This window comes from Trachypithecus francoisi, unplaced genomic scaffold, assembly GCF_009764315.1.
Source record: "Trachypithecus francoisi isolate TF-2019V2 unplaced genomic scaffold, Tfra_2.0 Lachesis_group15, whole genome shotgun sequence".
In the NCBI taxonomy this organism is placed as follows: Eukaryota; Metazoa; Chordata; class Mammalia; order Primates; family Cercopithecidae; genus Trachypithecus; species Trachypithecus francoisi.
The window spans coordinates 102744432-102768261 of NW_022681460.1; the positions used below are offsets into that span (position 1 = coordinate 102744432).

A 23830-nucleotide genomic window follows, 5' to 3' on the forward strand; every position below is an offset into this window, starting at 1 on the left:
CCAGGTGACTCCATTAAAAGCCAATACTAGGAACCACTGCTCTATGGGGTGAAGAGATGGAAAGACGGGACAGTGAGAGAAGCTCCTCTCCTGCTGGGCCTGCTACCAAGACTAAAGCTACAGCTGCTGGCAACCTCTTGCCAGTCCAAGGAGAACACCTGGCTGAGAAGGCAGCCAGCACACAGTGAGGGATGGGAGCACCCGTGTACTGACTCATGGGAGCTAACTGTATGCGTCTCTTTCCAACTCTGCAAACAGTGACATCGTGTTGGCAGTCTGAAATCAGACATAGAAGGAGGATTTACAACACCATGGAAATCTGCAAACATTCTAAACCAGGGTTTTTTGGTTTTTTTTTTTTTCAGAGAGCTATTTGTTAGACATTTACCAGCACATCACTCTCAACAATGAAAAAAAGTAACAGAGTTGAGAAACCGAAGAAAGAAAGAAAAAGCTTCTGATGATATTGTTTGAGCCCCTGGATCAAACCATCCCTTAAGGCAGATACTCCTGGACTTCTCTTTTATTCGCTTAAGACAGATTAAATCAGATTTTATGACTCTTGTCATCACAAGAGCTCTGAACGATGCAACTAGGGCAGGGTCAAGGTCACATGCTAGCTGTGCTCACTAAAAGCAAAAACCACACGTGATCAGGAGAATCCCATTGAAGGCACAACTGAAAGATGCAGTTTCACGGGGATGATGCACATTATTTGGGTGGCACTAGAAGGAAGGTCTATGAATTTGTCCACTACTAGGCTCTCCACAGCTACAACGGATCTGAAATCAACTAAAGGCCATGAGATCCAACAGCAGCCAACAGCTCCTATTTTATTTGTATTCATTTATGTTATAAACATTTATAGAGCACGCATCATAGATCAAGCACTGTGCAGGCACTTTCAACACAGCAGGGGAAAAGACATGCCAAGATCCCTGCTTTTGTGGACTATACGGTGCAAGGGGGAACACTGGGAAAAAATAAGCAAGAAAATCAACGACCAAGATACTTTGAGGGCAGGATAAGTGCTATGATGAAAAGACGGAGATGGAATGAGGGAGGCAGCATAAGGTAAGACAGGGCACTCAAGAGGAGGTAGCATCTGAATGGAGACCTCCATGGCAAGATGGAACCAGCCATACAGAGATCAGGGAAGAGCGTCCCTGCATAAGGGCAGCACATGCAAAGGGCCTAAGGCAGGAACCAGCCTGGCATGTCTAAGGATTGGCCTAAAGGCCAGTGTGGCTGGGGTGGAGACAGCAAGAGGGAGGATGGTGTGAGATGAGGTTGGAATTTAGCCAAATCACAAGCACTGAAGGCCATCATCAAGAAGTCAGGACTGGAAAACCATGAGCGGTAAACAGCAGAGTGAAGGGATTTACGAGGTTCCATGTTTACTCCACTTGGGACACACACACACAGAGCCAGCTTTGGTGGATTGCTATTCCTTGCAACCAAAGGAGACTGCCTCAAACAAAGACATCTTGGCCTCTGTGCACACTGGGAGTGGAAACGGCAGGCCACGCACGTAGAGATGCCCTGAAGCCTGCAGTAGTTCAAGAAAAAAGAATCAAGTTACCCTGCAAGCTCCCCTGAAACATTACGGGCTCTAGGAGTCATCTAGCCCACGACCATCCATCTTCACTGAATCAGCCTTCTAACCTGCCCTGTCCCATGCTTTGGAAGGCCAGGGAAACTGACACCCCAGCCAGAGCACAAAGCACACGCGGGTGTGGAATCAGGGATCGCTGGGCTCACCCCCGGGAAACTAACACCCTAGAGAACAAAGCACACGTGGGTGTGGAATCGGGGATCACTGGACTCACCCCGGGGAAACTGACACCCCAGCCAGAGCACAAAGCACACATGGGTGTGGAGCAGGGATCGCTGAGCACACCACACAGCCGCAAAGACGACACACCAGACAGGCTGATGGCTTCCCAATTTTTTACTTCTTTTGTTTCTGAGAACAAACTTTTAAATTGCTCCCAAGCCTCCCTCATCGGTCATCTTCCTCCCACTCAGTCTCCTGCCCTTGCTGCTGATTATTTTGAAGGCCACCAGCAATGGTCTATTCCTTCTCCCTCTCTCCCTGGGTTGACTGCAGATTAATTACATGGGGATGCTGAGGACAGTTCGCAGCTTTAAAATCCATTGCTACAGAACAGGACTACGCTAGGGTGGCCAGGAACAGTTATGACAGTGGAGTATCCAGTAAGAGGGGAGGTAGGAGGAAAAGCCTTACAATGCAGGAGCAGATACTGTACTTGGAAAGACAATTCCACAGAAATAATTGCCTTTTACAAGGACGAAGAGGCCTGCATCAGGGAAAGAGGTAATAATTTGCCATAGAACACATGAGCTATAGAAAACTAGTCAAGCTGGACAACAGGAGCAGGGGAGGCTAGCGGAATGACTGTTCCTATTACCAAAAGGTCCAGGGTGGGACTGTCTCAGCAGGCACAGCTGGATTCAGGGACCCTAAAGACAGGATCAGAGCTCGCTTTCTCTCTGCCTTTCAGCTCAGCTGCTCTTTCTGTGCGATGGCCTCATTCCCAAGCTCCATGTGGAGACAAGCGGATGACAGCGGCCCCAGTCTCCCAGCCCAATAGGAAAGCAAGAATTCTTCCTGATTGTGTATGAAAGCCCCGAGATCTAGCCAGAGCCAGCCAGGTAAGGTCAAGTGCCGTGCCAAGGATGAAGCCAGCCACATCACACAGTGAGTAAGGATACTGTCAAGTGAAAACTGGAGCAAGTGCAGAGGACACAGATGTTCCCTACCCACACGTGGATGGGGAAGTCACGCAAGCCATGTGACACAGACAGACCCGTGTCTCTCTGGAGTCGCGTGTGGCCAATCCTAGCAGGAGGATCTCTTCTTCAGTACACAGAGCAAGCTCTCATGTCAGACAAATGCTACCGGAAAGAGTCCAGGAGAAGCCCACCGCCTAAGATGGTTCTGTTTTGCAGCAAAGACCTCCACAGAATTTCCCTGCTGTGGGAACATCAGAGCGACCAGCCTCCCAGCTGAACATGCAACCACTGACCACACGTGAAGAATGACACCACTGGCCCACCTGACAGCGGGGCCATGCCACACAACTTCAGAGACGTCCCCTCCAATACCTAGAGGGGGCTGGCCACCAGGTCTGGCATCAGCAATCCCAGATAGACAAGTGCAAAAATGAGGCAAGGGCTTCCTTTAGCCAGAAAGGCAGACAATGCATGGGCAGGGGGTGGAAAAGGTAGGTTTTCCTGACCCAGGTGTGGCTACAGCTGAAAAGCTGGAGCTCTCCTCTGAGGCACCAAGTTTGTCCAGCCAGGGAGTTATGACCAAAAAAATCCTAATCTTCAAAACATCAGCCTCCCACCACCATCTCCATAGGATGATGATGAAGTGAAGACGATGCCCATATCCATCAAAGACTAAATCAATAGCTCCGTTCAACTGTATTAGTCTCCCATTGCTGCTGTAACAAATTACCACAAACCTAGTGGTGTAAGACAACCCAAATTTATTATGTCAAGTTCAGGATGGCAGACGGCCAACATGGGTTGTTTTTCCTTTTTTGCAACCTAGTAGTGCAAGGCTCTCCGTAAATGCAGGAAAAAAAATGAGTAACAAGTGACTCTATTTCTTTTTTCTTTTCTTTTTTAAAGAGACAGGGTCAGGCCAGGCATGGTGGATCACACCTGTAATCCCAGCACTTCAGGAGGCCGAGGCAGGCAGATCACCTGAGGTCAGGAAGGCAAGACCAGCCTGGCCAACATGGCAAAACCTGGTCTTTACTAAAAATACAAAAATTGGCCAGGCATAGTGATATGTGCCTGTAATCCCAGCTACTCCAGAGGCTAAGGCAGGAGAATCACTTGAACCTGAGAGGCAGAGGTTGCAGCGAACTGAGATCGGGCCACCGCACTCCAGCCTGGGTGACAAAGTGAGACTCTGTCTCAAAAAATAAAAAATAAAAAGTGAAACGCCCCAATGGACTCTCCCCTTTGGACCCTAATGACTGAGAAGTAATTGTGAAAACCCACTGGCATGTCACAAGGGAGATTCTTGGGTCTGGATGTGGAAATCAGTGTTATAGGTGAAACCCGAGTCTCCAATCAACTGCCAGTAATGATTGACCGCCAGTCACGAAAATGGTATTTTGATCACTATTTGTCTGATTCCTGCATCTATTTCTTATAGAGAACTTGAGGGGAAAAGAAAAGAGCCACGATTAATTACATGTTAAAACGAAGTTACGATTTGCTGACCACCTGTTATGGGATAAGAACAGAACATATAAGCATCTCACGTAACAGCCGCCCTCGCTCCCTCAATGCCAACTGACATCCGGCAGAACCGGTGCTCCTCAGGGCTCTCTGATAAACCATGAGCTGGAAAAGGAAAAAGCTCTCTTCCACCGAGTATGGGAATGAATGAATTAATGAATGTATGTATATATGTTTAAAGGAAAAAGGTCGTGGGAAGGGCCAGAAGTTGACTCTCCAAGTGAGAGCTTGACCAGGTCCAGAGACCTTTCCTGCTCCCAGTGCTGGGCACCTTTCCATCAGGCCCAACACCACTAAACACCTGAACCACCCGACTACTTCCTTTCTGACTTACCAAGTACCAACAGGTGAGACTCCAGCTTCCAAGGTAAGTCAGCCAGAGAGAGGACAAGCCTTCTGGTCTACCCAACAGCTCCGTGTCTCACCAGTGTTGGGTCAGGTGTTCTGGTATCCATCATTGTCTGTGTGCTTGGCTAACGTGAGCCTGCTCCTAACGAGCCAATCTGTCCACACAACCCTAAAGTTGAAGTGATGCACCTGCTCTCCCCAGACCTCTCAGTGAGCTGCCAAGGGGCCTCTGCAGGTAGGAAGCCAACTTGCAAACATCTTGTTTCAAATTTCAGCAATAAGCCCAAAATGAAAGCATGAGTTTTCAGACAGATCTCCTGCTTTCGTAAGTGAAATTTCCCAACACTGGCTCCCTGGGGAGGAGAAAGGGTGTCCAATGCCATTAACAACAGAAGTGACCAAATGACCAGTAAGAGTTACAATGAAGTGGAACTGACAGGCGAGTTCCTGGTAGATACGGCAGCCCTTGCACCAAGGTTCTAACGCTGGAGGAAGAGCACAAAGAATTTGCCCTAAGGTGAGAGACTCAAAAGAGCAAATAAAGGTATCAACTTTTGGCAAATCTGACATTACCAAGGAAAAACAGCACTTGAGAGGCAAATAATCCAACCTCACTTATGGACCACATTAGGGGGGAAAAAAAACTTTCCAATAGATAATGACGCCACCCAAATTCCAAATTCCAGTCCTTATTTTGCTGCTTAAATAATGATTTTCTAGGAGGGACTACATCACTCCTCTTAAAAAAAAAAAAAAAGAGGGTGGGAATCTGAAATTTGATATCTGTAAAATTAAAGGTTGTCAATGTCTATTCTAAAAGTTCATTTTAAGTTGTTTTGTTTAAACCCTGGAGGCATTTTCCGTAAGAATGTAGTAATGCAGGAATAAGAGACTGCTGCTAGGTGGAGTCGCCACATGTACGTAACCATCTCCGCTCTAATTCATGTAAGAGCTGTCACAACTACATCCTGAAATGGCTCATATCCAGCTATGGCTCAGGGCACTCAGGATCGGCCTGGGGAAATGGACCTTCAGCTGCTATGAAAAACCATTCTGTACACTGTAGGTTCCATATGCCCATTTGGGGAGAATCACGCTCAAAATTTTCCGACTTAGAAATGCATTGTGTAGTGCTGAGGTTTTCAAACCAAAAGCAAGCCCAGTGGTGCTTCTTTTTAACCTGACTTTAATGTTCTTGTAGTATTGAATCCAAGTTCTGTGTAAGTAATGTGTAGATTTCACAAAAGGTGGTGGTACTGTCCACAGGTCACTTGCGTTAGAGTCACGTATCTAGAAGTGTACATCGAGAGCCTCATCCTAGGTCCACTGGTGTAACTCCCAGGGTCCTGGAAAGAGGTATATTTAATGGGCTCCCCAGGCAATTCCTCTGCACAGTAAAGTTAAAAGAATTTTATAATGCAAAGAACCAGAGGTTTGGAGAAAAATGCCTGAGCTCATTTCCACCACAGACACCTGCACCAGCCCCTTAAGCTCTCCTAAGCCCCTAATAACAAACTTTAAAATAATGGAAAAATACCTGCTCATCACAAGGTTACTGAGTCAAATCGGCATACATATGAACTTGCTTGGAAAGGGCAAAGGGCTAGACAAATACTATTCATTCAAAGCATGTAATGAATGTAGTGAATGACTAAAAAAGCCAGTTGCTGGGGAAACACAGATGAGATATAAAAACTTGGGAGACCAACATATAAATAATTCTGTATAATGAAATGAATACAGGGCCATAATAGCAATATTTGTATGAGAAGGGCATGAGCCCACAGAGAAAGATGATTAATTCTGCGCTGATAACCCCCAGAATGATCACAGTTACCGACCCAAATATGAATGAAGCAAGGCATGTTATCAAATAGTATCACCAATAAGCTGATCCTGATCAAATGGGAACCAAAAGAAATATACAAGCTTCAAAAACATTCACATCTTCACACAATTACTAAATAAGTCATAGCCAGATTCCAATCCTGTCTCCATCACACACAAAAATAACCATTTATTATACACCAGGTACCATACTAGAAACTCTGCATTCATTGTTTTGGAAAATCCTCACAATGCTCTCAGGACACTGCTGTGATGTCCTGGTGTATGTGGGAAAATAATTCCAAGCAGTCAGGCGGTCATGGGTGAGCATGAACTCAGTGCAGGTTTGGTTGACTCTGAAGAAATGTGGACTGGGAGCGGTGGCTCACGCCTGTAATTCCAACACTTTGGGAGGCCAAGGCAGGTGGATCACCTGAGGTCAGGAGTTCAAGACCAGCCTGGCCAACATGGTGAAACCCCATCTCTACTAAAAATACAAAAATTAGCTGGGTATGGTGGCAGTTGCCTGTAATCCCAGCTACTCGGGAGGCTGAGGCAGGAGAATCACTCGAACCCAGGAGACGGAAGTTGCAGTGAGCCGAGATTGTGCCACTGCACTCCATCCTGGGTGGCAGAGTGAGACTCTGTCTCAAAAAAAAAAAAAAAAGAGAGACATGTGAATGTGGGGAACACCCACCATTCATTAAAATGTCCACACTCTATGAGCTTGTCTTTAAGGAAATTTTGTTGTGGTCTTTTGGCTGAGGGCTGCAAGACACATCAACCAGAGTTAAAGATCCTTTCTTCAGGCCACCCTGAGAAATATTTTAGGAGATTTTAGAAGCAGCACATGGCCCCACCTCATTTGGTGAGATCTTCATGATTGTTCTTCTGTCTACTGGAATTTCTGATTAATAACAATAATAACAGCTAAAATTTATCCAGCATTTATTCTATGGTAGACATTATGCTAAGATGTCTACATGGATTGCCTCATGAGGTAGGTGCTATCAACCAACCTCATTGTAAGAGATGAAAAAACTGAAGTGCAGCAAAATTAGGAAACTTAACCAGAGCTGGGATTGGAACTTGATCAGCCTAAGTCCACCACTCTGATTCTCTGTCATCTTGGCTTTCTGTTGCTTGCACCTGTGCCCTGCTGTGACTTCATCATATCACAAGGTTCACTGCCATGCGACTATCTCAAGACTCTGGACATAAAATTCTCTAAGTACACATATCAATAAGACTGTAGCTAATAGTCTAGCAAGCAAGTGAGTCTTACAATATTAGTTATGCATGTTGCAGGGATATACATCAAGTTTTCCATCTGATTAATTTTCTGGAATCCTTAGCAGCACCATTATTCTAATCCATCCACACGTGCACTCATCACATGTTGAGTGTCTACTGCGTGCCACATACAGGTGTTAATGAAAAAGCCCGGCCCCTCCCAACCCGGGCTCGGGCTCCCCCTCACCTTCAGCTGTTTGACCTTCTCTTTTCAGCATCTGGACAGCTCCTACATATTTCTTCAGCTGGACTTTGAGCACCTCGTTCTCTCTGCAAGTACAAGAATGTTAAAATATATATATTTAAAAAGTGACAATGTGGACCCACAGGAGGGGGCAGGGGTGGGTGGTGAATCTGTGCAAAGAAAAGCACAATTTGCATCTTATAAATGTTAATCTATTCTCATGGTTTCGAGATCATCATGGGAGAAGGCTGTGTTACCATAGGTATGTTTGCAGAATACCTTCAAGAACTGTTCTTTCATGAGACAGATAAGCACCAATCGGTTCCAGTGTCCACAAATTCAGAACACAGACACCGGCTGTGCTTAGGCCGTTTGAAGCTACCCATCTACCAGGTGCCTATTCAGTGTCAGGAACTCGAGTCTGCTCTCCATTTACAGAAGCATGTACTGACCACTGTGCATTCACCCTGGAGAATGTTCTTAATATTTTTATCAACTGTGACAGGTATTAAACACTTATTATTTGCCAGGCATCATGTCAAGTATAGAATCTCCTTGAATCCTTCCAAGGCACTAACACAACCCTCATTTTACAGCTAAGGAGGCTGAGGCATAAAGAGAAGCAGTTGGACCAAGTCCACATCCACCCCCATGTAAGATGACACTAAGGAACACAGAACCCAGGGTATGACAGGACCCCACCTGCTGAACTCACTCCCCAGGTACACTGGCTGACAACAGAACGTGAGGACCAAGGGGGAAAAACTGCCATTTGTTGAGTATTTAGACTTTACATATGTCTCTATGAACCAAGCATGCATCCATTCATTCATTCATCCATCCGTCATTCAGCGGAAAGATGCTTCATTCAGCAGAAAAATGCACAGTGGCCTGCAGTAATCTCATATTTTACAGGAGAAGAGCTGGACAAATAAGGTTTCTGACCAAAGTCATCAGGAAAACTCACTAGTAAGATCTGAACCCAAGTTTCCCTGCCCCCAAGGCCCACAAGGACTCTTCACCATCTCCTTTGAGATTCAGATTTGGTGTCTGACCAGCTCTACCAGAGGGAGCTGCCTCTTGCACATTTTCTATTTCTGCCCCCACCCCCTACACCTCAGGCCTTGAGCCTAAGAGCCTTTAAATGTGCTAGAGCATTTTTTCTTTCCTTGCAATGAAAAGAGCTGAAGACTGGGTTTTTTCTGTGATTATAAAAATAAAAAATGCTCATTGCAAAATACTCAATCAGAATACATTTAAGAAGAAAAGCAGGCCAGGCGCGGTGGCTCAAGCCTGTAATCCCAGCACTTTGGGAGGCCGAGACGGGCGGATCATGAGGTCAGGAGATCGAGACCATCCTGGCTAACATGGTGAAACCCCGTCTCTACTAAAAAATACAAAAAACTAGCCGGGCGAGGTGGCGGCTGCCTGTAGTCCCAGCTACTCGGGAGGCTGAGGCAGGAGAATGGCGTAAACCCGGGAGGCGGAGCTTGCAGTGAGCTGAGATCCGGCCACTGCACTCCAGCCTGGGCAACAGAGCGAGACTCCGTCTCAAAAAAAAAAAAAGAAGAAGAAAAGCAAAAACATGCTAAGACCCCAACATCTTGAAATAAACTCCATTAACATTTTTATATCCATCCTATTATTTCTCTAGGTGCACACACACATCCTAAACAATTTTAGGGGGATGAAACATCCTTCACAATGCTTTAATTTTTGTGTGAATGTTTGAAGGCTTTTTTTCCCCTGTTTACTGTTCCACTCAACACTTCCCCATGGCAACCAACGGCAAAAACCTAGTATATACCTTTCAGGCCTTCTTCCATGCTCTGACAATCACTACCAACCCAATACACTCGGAGTCTCTATGACAGGATAGTATAAATGTTTCTGAGACTGGGACGTCTCATTTAATAATGCACCACAGTAAGCCTCTCACTCAGTCTATTTACGGATGGAAATAGCACCCACTGCTATAGATACGCCAAACACTGACTTAGTTGAAAAACTTGAGACTGCTCATCGCTGGTGCCGAGTGTCTGTTTTCAATGCATCTGACTACATCCCAGCCCACGACAACAGCACTTTCTTTGTATTTTGCTTCTCTGTGCTGTATTGTGGCAGAAAAAAACATCAAGATCAAACTCAGACACTACCGTAGACTTAGGCATCACCTGAGAACTTGACGTTCGTCTCCGAAGCTCTGGAGAAAGAAAAGCACAAGGGAGCCCCTTAGTTATCCCCTCGTCCCAGATAACGCCTGCCATGGATGCCTCCACGGGTATCTGTACTTTCTCCATCTGTGACATGAGTCTCAAATGTTTGAAACGAAATAACAAGTCCTTAAAATGTTTGTGGGAGAGAAAATCTTCCCCGATGGGGACTGTACAGGATGTTTTTTGTTTTGTTTTGTTTTTGAGATGGAGTCTCACTCTGTCGCCCAGGCTGGAGGGTAGTGGCATGAACTCGGCTCACTGCAACCTTAGCCTCCTGGGTTCAAGCAATTCTCCTGCCTCAGCCTCCCGAGTAGCTGGGACTACAGGCACACAACCACCACGACTGGCTAATTTTTGTATTTTTAGTAGGGATGGGATTTCACCATGTTGGCCAGGCTGGTCTCAAACTCCTGACCTTAAGTGATCCGCCCACCGCAGCCTCCACAAGTGCTGGGATTCCAGGTGTGAGCCACCGCACCCAGTATGTAGAGCATGTTTTCTAGGATTCCTTTAGCCAGAGTCTCACCGCCCAGCCCGGCCTATTCCTAATCTCTACATGTGAATTCAAGTCACATATCTTAAAGTCAGGGAAAGAACGGCATTTATACACATTTCTAAACAATAGTTCATGGAAGAACATTTTCCAAGAGGCCCCATGACCAACAGAAGTCATATCAGTGCTTGGAGGTCAGGGCTCCTCTCATTTGCTGCCAGCTGTCAGGCCAATCCTCAGCTTCCCTGTTCTTCTTCAGCTCTGTGGCCAGCACTAAAATGTTTCAGATAGCTGCTTTTCTTCCGGTCTGAAGAAATCTTTTAATACCATGTTCAGATTCCATCTAAAAATCACACCTGGCTGGGTGCAGTGGCTCACATCTGTAATCCCAGCACTCTGGGAGGTCGAGGCAGGTGGATCATCTGAGGCCAAGAGTTTGAGATCAGCCTGGTTAACATGGTTAAATCCTGTCTCTACTGAAAATACAAAAATTAGCTGGGCATGGTGGCATGCGCCTGTAGTCCCAGCTACTCAGGAGGCTGAGGCAGAAGAATCACTTGAACCCGGGAGGCGGAGGCTGCCATGAGCCGAGATCACGCCACTGCACTCCAGCCTCGCGACAGAGCAAGACTCCATCTCAAAAAAAAAAAGAAAAAAAAGTGTTGCCAATGTGGAGTGTGGCAGAGTTGGATATCTGAGATGTTTGCACCTTCCTTGAAATCCCTCCTTGCTAGCTATGAAGTGAGAAGCAGCACAGCACCAAGACTCCCTTACAGGTAAAAGCTGTGCCTCATTCCCAGAGATCCATACATCCATACATGTGTAGTGAGAAATATGCTTTTCTTTTCTTTTTTTTTTTTTTTTTTTGAGACGGAGTCTCGCTCTGTCGCCCAGGCTGGAGTGCAGTGGCCAGATCTCGGCTCACTGCAAGCTCCACCTCCCGGGTTTATGCCATTCTCCTGCCTCAGCCTCCCCAGTAGCTGGGACTACAGGCGCCCGCCACCTCGCCCGGCTAGTTTTTTTATATTTTTTAGTAGAGACGGGGTTTCACCGGGTTAGCCAGGATGGTCTTGATGTCCTGACCTCGTGATCCGCCCGTCTTGGCCTCCCAAAGTGCTAGGATTACAGGCTTGAGCCACCGCGCCCGGCTGGGAAATACGCTTTTCAATCTGCAACACATGAGCACCTGCCTCTGACTAGGGCACTTAATATTCGAGGTGTGGAAGACATGCTCACATTTTATCTACACAGTAACCCTACAAAACAGGTTATTATTATTGCCATTTTTCTTACTGCCTTCATTTTACACATGAAAAAACTGAAGACCAGGAGTGGTGGCTCACGCCACCCACCTGGGAAGGCCAAGGCAGGCCCATCACTTGAGCCCAGGATACCAGCCTGGGCAACATGGTGAAACCCCATCTCTACAAAAGACACAAAGATTAGCTGGGTGTGGTGGCATGCACCTGCAGTCCCATCTACTTGGGAGGCTGAGGCAGGAGGATCGTTTGAGCATGGGAGGTGGAGGTTGCAGTGAACAAAGATCCAGCCTGGGTGACAGAGTAAGACCTTGTCTCAAAAAAAAAAAAAAGGAGGAAAGAAACTGAGGCTCAACGAGGCTAAATGAACTATCCAAAAACTGACAACCAGCAAAGGCAGAGCCACAGTTCACTTCAGCCTCTCCATGTCTATGTTCCTCTCCTCTCTGCCACATACTTGGTGTCTAATTAGATCACCAGCGACACATCATGAGGTTGGTTTTACTGTGCCCATTTTGCAGATGGGAAATTTGAGGCCCAGAGGGTCTAACACACACTCCAACATGGGATTTAAACCCATATCCTTTACCTTTAAAGTCTCCTATTACATCATATACGTTTAGAGAATTAAGTGAACAGGGCAACATTGAAAACGTAAGGCCTAGAAAAATTCCATGACAAAACGTGTGCTCGTCAGCACAGGTCTGCAGAATCTCTTGGGTGGCTGAGACTACTGTGCAGATGTGAACAGGATCCTCCTGACCACCTAGCTTTGCTAAGAGAGGCTAAGGAACTTTCCTCGAGTTATGGAGCTCAAGCTTCTGCTGCCAACCCCCTTAGGCATCTCATAAATGTAAGCAGTTGGTCACAGGTGAGCTTTAGGAAATATGAATCAAGAGCCTCAAGAACTGTAACCTTCTGACCCAGCAACTCCACTTCTAAGAAACTATATTCAGAAAAGAAAGGGAAGTCTCAAAACCATATGCATGAGGATGCTTCGAATATAAAAGAAACTGCTTGCAAATTAATTGTCTGACAATGAAGGAGTGGGTGGAAAGGTTATGGTGCATGCTCCTATAATGGGATGCTATAGGATTGTCAAGGCTATGATAAATAGGTACGTTTATCCCCAGGGATAAATATTATATATATATACTCACACTGATATACCATTAACTGAATGCAACAGAGTATATTTACTCTAACCCCTTATATCTATTTAGATGGATATATTTGCGCTGGAAATGTATAGACCACAATGTTAACAGTGCTCATTTCTAGATGATAAAATTAATTGGAATTTTTTCTTTAATTTTTCAACAATGCACTTTACTAGAGCACTTTTTAAAATGTATTAACAGATTAGAAATACTCACCCCCAGGCCAGGTGCAGTGGCTCACACCTGTAATCCCAGCACTTTGGGAGACCGAGGTGGGTGGATCACCAAAGGTCAGGAGTTTGAGACTAGCCTGGCCAACATGGTGAAACCCCGTCTATACTAAAAATACAAAAATGAGCTGGGCCTGGTGGTGCACGCCTGTAATCCCAGCTGCTCGGGAAGCTGAGGCACAAGAATCACTTGAACCTGGAAGGCAGAGGTTGCACTGAGCCAAGATCACACCACTGCACTCCAGCCTAGCAGACAAAGTGAGATTTCTTCTCAAAAAAAAAAAAAAAAAAAACAAATCCTACAGTAACATCACACCTAATAATGCTAATAACGAAAGGCTGAATATTTTCCCCCAAAGACGGAGAATGAGTCAAGCAATTCTTCCCTCAGCACTCCTATTCAGCACAGTAGGTGCTAGCTGGTGAAATAAGGCCATCCCTATCCAAAAAACATACAGGTTAGAAAGGAAGGACTAAAACTTTCCCTCTTCACAAGTGACATGACCGTCTGCAAAGGAAATCCCAAGAACTGATAAAAATGGTCATAGAATAACCGAGTTTTTCAAGGTCACAGAACACAGGGTCAAATGTAAACATTAACTGTATTTCTATACACTACCAATGAACAATCAGAAGGCAAATTACTTTTAAAAACAATCATGTATAACAGCTCCAAAAGATGAAATACATTCATATAAATCTAACAAAATGTATGCAGGATCTGCGTGCTGAAAACTACAAAATACTAACAAAATAATCAAAGAAGAGCTAAATACCTGGATACACCAGGTTCATGGCTTAGAAGACTCCAAAGAATTAAGACGTCAATTATCCCCATATTGATCTATAAATTTAATGAAAGCCCAATCAAAATCCGAACAGGATTTTTTATAGATATAGACTAGCCAATTATAACATTCATATGGAAAGACAAAGAAACTAAAATAGCCAAAATCATTTTTGAAAAAGCAGCACAAAGCAGGAAGACTCACACTGCCGAATTTTAGAATTTCCTGTAAAGCTACAGCTCTCAAGCCAATGTCATATAGGCAAAATGACAGACACGCACCAATAAGACAGACTGAAGAATCAGAGAATAAACCCATATGCACACAGTCAAGGAATGTGACGAAGGTAGGAAGGTGCTTCTGGGGAAAGGACAGTCTTTTCCACACATGGTTTTGGAATAAAAAGACATTCAGACGCAAAAAAAAAAAAAAAAAAAAAAAAACATTCAACCAATACTCACACCTTATACAAATTATTAATTAAAATTGGACCACAAAAAAATGTAATTTAAAACTATAGGCCGGGCGTGGTGGCTCAAGCCTGTAATCCCAGCACTTTGGGAGGCTGAGACAGGCGGATTACGAGGTCAGGAGTTCGAGACCATCCTGGCTGACACGGTGAAATCCCGTCTCTACTAAAAAATACAAAAAGCTAGCCGGGCGAGGTGGCGGGCGCCTGTAGTCCCAGCTACTCGGGAGGCTGAGGCAGGAGAATGGCGTAAACCCGGGAGGCGGAGCTTGCAGTGAGCTGAGATCCAGCCACTGCACTCCAGCCCGGGTGACAGCGAGACTCGGTCTCAAAAAAAAAAAAAAAACCTATAAGAGGTTTAGAAGAAAGTATCAGAGAAAATCATACCTAACCTGAGTTAGACAAGGAAAAGTTCTTAGATATAATACTAAGCATGATCCAGAGTAGAAAAAGAGTTTAACTGGATTTGCTTTGTGAAAGACTTTTTTTTTTTTTTTTTTTGAAGACAGAATTTCACTCCTGTTGCCCAGGCTGGAGTGCAGTGGCACAATCTCAGCTCACTGCAACCTTCACCTCCTGGGTTCAAGTGATTCTCCTGTCTCAGCCTCTCAAGTAACTGGGATTACCAGCACCCACCATCAGGTCCGGCTAATTTTTTTATTTTCAATAGAGATAGGGTTTTGCCATGTTGATCAGGCTGGTCTCAAAGTCCTGTAATGGAATGTAAGTAACAGAATACTTACTCATCAATAAAAAGGAATGCACTATTGACACATGCAACAACTTGAATGAAACTCCAAAAGCATTTTGCTAAATGTTTTGGGCGCAGTGGCACATGCCTGTAATCGCAGTACTTAGGGCGGCTGAGGCAGGAGGATCACCTGAGCCTAAGAGTTTGAGACTAGCCTGGGCAATAAAGCAAGACCACATCTCTATAAAAAAATTTTGTGGGGCGGGCACAGTGGCTTATGCCTGTAATCCCAACACTTTGGGAGGCCGAGGCAGGTGGATCACCTTAGGTCAGGAGCTCGAGACCAGCCTGGCCAACATGGTGAAACCCCGCCTCTACTAAAAACACAAAAATTAGCTGGGCATGGTGGCAGGTGCCTGTAATCCCAGCTACTTGGGAGGTTAAGGCAGGAAAATCGCTTGAACCTGGGAGGCAGAGGTTGCAGTGAGCCGAGATCGTGCCATTGCACTCCAGCCTGGGTGAAAGTGAGACCTTGTCTCAATAAATAAATAAATAAATAAACAAACAAACAAATAAAATTAACTTAAAAATTAGCTGGGCACGGTGGCATGTGTCTATAGTCCCAGCTTCTCCAGAGGCTGAGGCAGGAGGATCACTTGAGTATAGGAGTTGCAGGCTGCAGTGAGCTATGATCACACCATTGCACTCCAGCCTGGGCAACAGAACAAGACTGCAATTCACAAAAAAATAAATTAAAAAGGTGTTAAGCAGGGGAATGCAGACATGCTATGTGGAAAAGGCAAATGGAGTCAGGGGTGGAAACAGAAGAAGACGGAAGACAGGAGGCCATTACAGTCATCAAGGCAAGAAACAATAGTGGCCAGAACTGAGAGGACCGAAGTGGTAGCCGTGGAGATGGAGACAAGTATTGAAATATTCGCCTGTCCAATTCCAGAAAGCCTTGCCAACTCCCTCCCACTCCCAGCCCCAAACAGGCCTGCTGGCTACCCTGCAGATTTCTTTAAAAGCATGGGAACGAAAGCAAATCATTGAGTAGGTGGCAAGTATCTCTCAAACAGCTTCCAATGACTGCAATAATTAATGTTTCTAAGTCAAAGCAATTATGCCTGCCCCAATGTCAGAGTAAACAACCAGCAACCCCAGACAGCACTACTCAAAGGAAAATTACTCACAACAAAACTAACGAACCTGTTAAGTACATTTGGTAATTCTCAGGCATGAAAACACCACACTAAGATATACCTATGGGAATTATACTTTCCCTAGATGCAAAAAAGCACGCCTCGAGGGGACCTCATGTCTACTGTCCAGCAGGTACTGAGCAGGCATCGACCATAACCACACCCAACTACAAGGAGAAGGTGGCCCAGTGGCCAGGCTATCCAAGACCATGAGGACTACCCCAAAATAGGCACCAATAAAAGGCAGGAAGGGAGGCATAAACTGCCTGGCTTTGTGGTGCTTGCAGCCACTCCTAAATCTTCAAAGGTCAAGTTCACTGCAAAATAAAATAGTCAATGTTGAAAAACCATTTTTCCCTAACTGTACATATTCCTGTTAGTCTCTTCTGACCGCAACTCCAACCCTGCCACCTTTTCTAAGGCATGAGAACTCCTTTAGCCTGAGCCTAACGCGCATTCTTGCACTGCCCTTTACGGAACACGTTTGCCCTCCTACACTCGAGTAATTGTCACCATGACAATGGTGCTAGTAGCTCCCACTTGTCCAGCACTGAGTGGGGGAGGAGAGAAGGGTAGAGGGGTAAGCAAAGCTTTTTAGATGCCTGCAGACTGAGATACCTACAGAGGAGGTAAGTCATGCTCCTGGCAAGAGAAGCTGACGAGTGGCAGAGCTGGAATTCACACTCAAGACAGTGCAACTCCAGAGTGAAAACTGGACCAGTCCTCTACACCAGGGGTCCTCCATCACTGTGGCTGTCAGGAACCGGGCCGCACAGCCGGAGGTGACTGAGCAGTGACCAAGCGGTGAGCAAGCAGTGAGCAAGCATTACCACCTCAGCTCTCCCTCCTGTCAGATCAGCGGCAGCCTTAGATTCTCATGGGAGCACGAACCCTACTGTGAACTGGGCATGCAAGATCTAGGTTGCACACTCCCTATGAAAATCTAATGTCTGGGCCGGGCGCGGTGGCTCAAGCCTGTAATCCCAGCACTTTGGGAGGCCGAGACGGGTGGATCACAAGGTCAGGAGATCGAGACCATCCTGGATAACACGGTGAAACCCCGTCTCTACTAAAAAATACAAAAAACTAGCCGGGCGTGGTGGCGGGCGCCTATAGTCCCAGCTACTCGGGAGGCTGAGGCAGGAGAATGGCGTGAACCCGGGAGGCGGAGCTTGCAGTGAGCTGAGATCCGGCCACTGCACTCCAGCCTGGGCGACAGAGCGAGACTCCGTCTCAAAAAAAAAAAAAAGAAAAAAAGAAAATCTAATGTCTGATGATCTGAGGTGGAACCATTGTATTCCAAAACCATTCCACCACCCCGTCCCCAATGAAAAAACTGTCTTCCATGAAACCAGTCCCTGGTGCCAAAAAGGTTGGGGACCACTGCTCTACACCATTTTTGTGAAACAATCAATCCTAAGAGGGCTTTAGGAATAACCCAGTCACCCAGCACCTCTGACACTGAGGGCATCAGGGCAAGAGGGAAAGCAAAAGACACCTTCCAGAGTATCTTCCCCCAGCGTCATCTTGGAAAGGCGGCTCCCAGGTTCTACCCAGGCTGCTGCCCCGCTACCCAATACACCGGGCTCTCTAAGCTAGACCCGACCCCCTCCCCTCCTCTTGCAGTTGTCAGGGCTCCCAGAGTAGCTGAGACAATCACCTAATATAGCCCCCCACCTCCACTCTGGGATTTGGCCAATCATAGCTCTTCCGTGTTGCCCATACCAGCCAAGCTCTTTCTACCACGTTTGTCTTGGCTAAGGTTGATTTGATTCTCTATCTGCAACTTTCCCATCTGCCCCAAGTTCCTGCTGAACAGCTACAAATTTTGCAAGTGTCTCCTCCAAGGCCCTCTTCTCTCTGAAGTCCTTCCTGCCAACCCAGCCTCCACCACATGGAGCTTGTGACAGCTCCTTCCTCCGCCCCTAGCATATTCTAGACAAGCTTCTCTCTTAACAAGTTTCATACTTTATTTTTTATTTATTTATTTATTTTTTGAGACGGAGTCTCGCTCTGTCACCCAGACTGGAGAGCAGTGGCCGGATCTCAGCTCACTGAAAACTCTGCCTCCTGGGTTCACGCCATTCTCCTGCCTCAACTTCCCAAATAGCTGGGACTACAGGCGCCCGCCACCGCGCCCGGCTAACTTATTTATTTATTTATTTATTTTGTAATTTGAGACGGGGTTTCACCGTGTTAGCCAGGATGGTCTTGATCTCCTGACCTCGTGATCCGCCCACCTTGGCCCCCCAGTGCTGGGATTACAGGCGTGAGCCACCGTGCATGGCCAAGTCTTACACTTTAATACCCCTGGCCTGTGCTCATCTTCCCCTATCTAGAGTATGAGATCCTTGAGGACAGTGGCCGTGCCTTATTTCTCTCTGTACCATGAAATACTGCCCTCGTCCATAAGGAAATGGAGGCTCAATGTGGTTAGTGACCGGCCAAGGTCAATCAGGAGTGGAAGTGGAATTGACATCGGGGTAACTCCAAAGCCTCTACCCTCCAGCGCTAGGCCAGGGTCCTTCCAGATGTGGTCAGAGGATGGACGATCTCTATAATGAAGGGAGCAGAGGAGCTTCTCCAGAAAGCAAATCTCCCCATAACCCTGCCTTTCCATTCCCAAGCAGTTCAGCCCAAAGCGATTAGATGCTAGTTAACTTACAAGGGGGTAGATCAATAATTAAATATATTACAGACAACTGGAGCCAGGTTTCTTGTTATTTGAGAAGAGAATAACAAATACATCAAGTCAGAAAGTGAGAAATCAATGGGGATGTTGGACTGGGATTGAAGATATCAGTGCGAACTCACAGGCCCATTTCAAAAGAACACAGAAGCCAGCTCATAAGAATTCCCACTGATAAATGGGATGGATGGCACGGACTCAGCTTATAATCCATTACTATCACTGTTTTGACACTTGGATGCTCTGAGACAATCCAGGCATCAAAACAGTGATAGTAATGGATGATACGCTGAATAAAATAGAAACTGATGAATCCAAAATTAATTAATGGAAAATTTAATGCATAATAGGATATTTAGAGCTCAAAAATCTCCCTACAAAATATGTATTAATTGCAAAGGGGAATCTCCACAGTGAAGGAGCATAACACATGTCATTTGAATCAGAGGATCAAAGTTAACATCAGGAATGGAACAAACACAAATGAAAACCATGCACCACCTGCCAGGATGCATTAAAAAGATGCATCGCCTGTGTAACATTCCTACAGATGCATAAACTCTATCTCATCAGAAGAAAACACCAAGCGAACCAAAGGCACAGATATTCTGCACAATAAACTGGCCTATCGTCTTCAAGAATGGCAAGGTCATGAAAGTCAAGAAAAGAGACAATTGTTCTAACCCGAAGAGACATGAAAATTCCATGCAATGTGTCATTCTGGACTCAATCATTTTGCAAGAAAAGACACTGCTGGGACTACTGGTTAAAGCTGAGCATAATGTAAAGATGAGACAGCAGAAATGTGTCGATGTTAATTTTCTAATTCTGATTGTTATACTGTTATTACAAAGGAGAATGTTTTGCTTGTGAAACACATTAACAGATTCAGGGGTGAAAAAGTAAAAAGCAGATTCCCAGGCCCCTCTCTGTAATCACCCTCTTGGGGTGAAGCCTGGAATCTGTATTTTGGCAAGCCTCCAAGACACTTCTGGGCCACTCTGGCACCTGGGAGCCACTCCCTGCCATATGCCCTCCTGCCGTATCACAATCATAACAATTACTGCTCATAACCCTGTTCAGAAAACAGTGGTACCTCCCACGTACAAGAAGTCTGGGTAACTTTCCCTTTCCTTCCAGTTTTTTCTAATAAGACAGGGCAAGGGCTGCCAGGGGACTCAAATTCCAGGATATCTGCATTCCTCCTTGGCTGTTCTCTGGATGAAGCTGTGTGGCATCTCATCTCTGCCAGCTGGAGGGGGTGGAGAATGGAGCTGTAAAAAGCTTGTCTGATTTTTACTGCTCTCTCCCCCGTTACCATCATTGCACTATTTATTTTATAAACCCCATCTCATTAGCCACCTGGTAAATCCCACTCAGAATGGCACACTGGCCCCTGCATTGCACATCCAGAGCCAGAGAAACAGCCCAAACAAGCCGTCACTCAAGAAGGTAATTAATTACAGATGACACACACCCAAAATATCCTGAGTGCAATGGGAAAATCACAGGGTTCCAAACTTAATAGCCGGAATCATACTTGTCAGTCCCTCACTCATAACTTACATAAGTTACTCCCCTGGCACAAAGAAGGCAGCTCACTTCAGCCCTTTGCGCCATGAAAAACTGTTTGTTTGGAGGTCAGACAGCCCTGATGGGAATGCTTGCTCTGCCTCTGTGTGACCTTGGGCAAGTCGCTTAACCTCTCTGAGCCCCAGTTCAGCATTTATAAAATGGGATGATGAAAGTACCTACCTTCAGAAACTACAGAGAATTAAAATAAGTATGTGTGTGTATAAATACGTGTAAAGTGTCTGGCATATGGTAAGTATTAAATACATGTTAGTGCTTATTAATTCATTGTCATCATCATCGTTACTCATAAATTGCAAACCAGGGCTCTAGTGTCTTTATATTCCAAATCAAGGAGGCCTATTTTCTCCTAGGGAGTGAGGACTAGGGAAACACTTGGAATAATGCTCAAATTATCACCTGGACATATTTCCAGGTCAGGCATCAAATGACTGAGTCCTCTTCCCCAGCTCATCCCTAGCTAACTCCTAGGGCATGGTGGATTCAACCTCACCCCTTCAGAAAATAATTATCCGATTTCCCTCAGCCGCATCAGGTCCCTCGCGGGATGTGGCATCTCCCACAATAATGGGAAGGTGAGGGAGCCTCTCACAGACTGAACTGGGCTTCCATGGAAGCCAATGTGGAATACCCTAAGGTATCGCCAGTGTGACCACTCACCTTTTGGAGGAGTGAATGCAGGAGTACCACTGCATGGAGAGGTAAATAAACACAAGTCTGGCAACCCAAATAAACACCCTCAAAAAAAGGGGGCTGGAGGGGGAGAATAGGCAAGAGAAACTACTATGAAATAGAAAATTGTTTCCCGACAGGCCCCAAGAAGGATACGGAGCAGCAGATGGCGAGAACACAACTGGGAACCTATTCCGCATTTTTTTTTTTTTTTTTTTTTTAACAGAGTCTCGCTCTGTCACCCCGGCTGAAGTGCAATGGCGCGCTCTCGGCTCACAGCAACCTCCGCCTCCTGGGTTCAAACGATTCTCCTGTCTCAGCCTCCCAAGTAGCTGGGATTACAGGCATGCATACCCGGCTAATTCTGTAGTTTTAGTAGAGACGGAGTTTCGCCACGTTGGCCAGGCTGAAACTCCTGGCCTCAGGCGATCTACCCACCTTGGCCTCCCAAAGTGCTGGGATTCCAGGCATGAGCCACCGCGCTCGGCTCTATAACAGATCTTTCAGAGTCCCAGGCACAGAGGGGCAGGGCAGGTAACAGAAGATTGAAGCATGCCAGGGGACATACACAGGGGCATCTTGTGAGTGGTGGCGGCCATGGCAAAGTAGAGAATGTGTGCCCATTGTCCAGGACTCGAAACCAGGCAGACGGGAATATGGCCCTGTGTGGCCAGATCTTCCAACTCTTCAAGAGCAGCTGGAAGTCTGGATTCCTCTGGGACCCATCAGGGCTTGAACCAGTGATTGACTCATTTTTCAAACATCTCACGTGCCAAACAAAACACAGCTGGGAGCCACCATGGGCCCCGGCCACGCAGTGCTACATCGCTCTCGACTTTGACCTCTTCGCATTGAGTCTTGCCATCTGTGAGACCAGAAGTCTACTTGCTATAGTGTCTCTTTATTAGGCCAAAAGGAGATGGATTAAAAGCCCTGAGTTCCTGTCAAAAACACATATTCTGAATCTAATCATGAGGAAACAGCTGACAGACCCCAATTGAGGGATGTTCTACCAAACAACTGGCCAGAAGAGGGACCCCCAAGAAAAGTCAAGGTCATGAAAGATAACGAGGCTGTGGAGGGATTCCAGATTAAAGAGACAGGACCCTTCGGTACAATGCCTAATCCTGGACCAGATCCCAGCTCAGTCCGAGACTAGCCATGAAAGGTGGAATTGGCCCCATTGGTGAAATAGGAATCCAGACTAAATATCACATCATAATACTCCACCGGTGTTATACCTCTTGCGTTTTATCATCACACTGCAGTCATGTAAGAAGAAATCCTTGTTCTTAGCAAATTATGTACTTGAGTATTTAGGGGTAAATGGTCATGATGTTTGCAACTAATTCTTAAATGGATCAGGAAAAAAGTTCGTATGGATACACAGAGATATAGATACAGATAAATCTATCTCAAACAGAGCAAAATATTAATAACTAGTCACTCTGCAGGAAGAGCACACATGGGAGTTCTTTTTTTGTTCCTGCAATTCTTGAGCAAATCTCAGATTACTTCAAACTAAAGATTTTTTAAAAAAGAAATTCCTCTAGAAATGAGGAGCTCCCAACAACAAACATATATATATATATGGATTTATAATAATGGCCCATGCAGTAACGGTTAAAAGGGTTAACTGAATAGCTCATAACTGGTACTATAAAGCCAAGAAAATTTGTTTGGTCAATATAAATAGAGCATATTAAATATCAAATTGTATCTGGGAATAACAAGGCCCACCTACTTTTATTCCTCTTATAAGTACTGGGGTTTTGAGGGGTGCAGTTCACCTGTCTCCTCCGGGACAATTCCAGCAGACGCACTGACAGAACCTAGGAAACACTTCAAGTGACATTTGGGAACAAGGAGGTACAATCGCTGTTATCTTGCAACTTGCATCTGACCTCAAAGGAGTCCCTTTCCTACAATGCAGAGGCATGGCCTCTGGGAATTGCAACTGCTGTGCAGCTGTTGTTCCCAATAACGGCTGGAGAGTGAGATGTCCTGCATCCGAATACCAAGCTGAAAACTCAATTTGGCTCTTGCACAAGTCACAATAGTCTCGTCAAATCTCGGCCTCTTGAGACTACAGGCAGAAACACGGACTGCGAATGCAGCAAGGATAAAAACATAACAACAGAATACAACGATGCAGGCCATGCAGCAGAGAGAGAGAGAGAGAAAGGTGGGTGAAGGAGGGGGATCATCACCACCTACCCAACAGGAGAACCACACCCCACTGGCCTGGCTGGCTGAAACACGTGTTTGCAGGACGAGCAGGAGGAAGACAGACAGGAGAGAGGGAAAGAAGGTGGTTCTTAAATTTGGTACAAATAATTAAAAATCAGGACATTTCCCTTAAAGATCTAGGTTTCTCTTGAAAAAGCCAAGTGTTCGACCAAAGGGGCCTGGGCACCCTCAGAGCAACCGGG

The 23830-nt window shown here is 45.8% G+C and overlaps 1 protein-coding gene across 5 annotated transcripts in view; it reads right to left on the bottom strand.

Annotated features, from left to right (window-relative positions):
• Nucleotides 1-23830, bottom strand: part of SNX29 (sorting nexin 29) — a 617391-nt gene that overhangs the window by 378218 nt on the left and 215343 nt on the right. For all 5 annotated transcript variants that reach the window (XM_033236483.1, XM_033236482.1, XM_033236485.1 and 2 more), the window contains one exon: nucleotides 7940-8022. In XM_033236483.1, the coding sequence (XP_033092374.1) occupies nucleotides 7940-8022 (83 nt within the window). The remainder of the gene's footprint in view (nucleotides 1-7939; nucleotides 8023-23830) is intronic.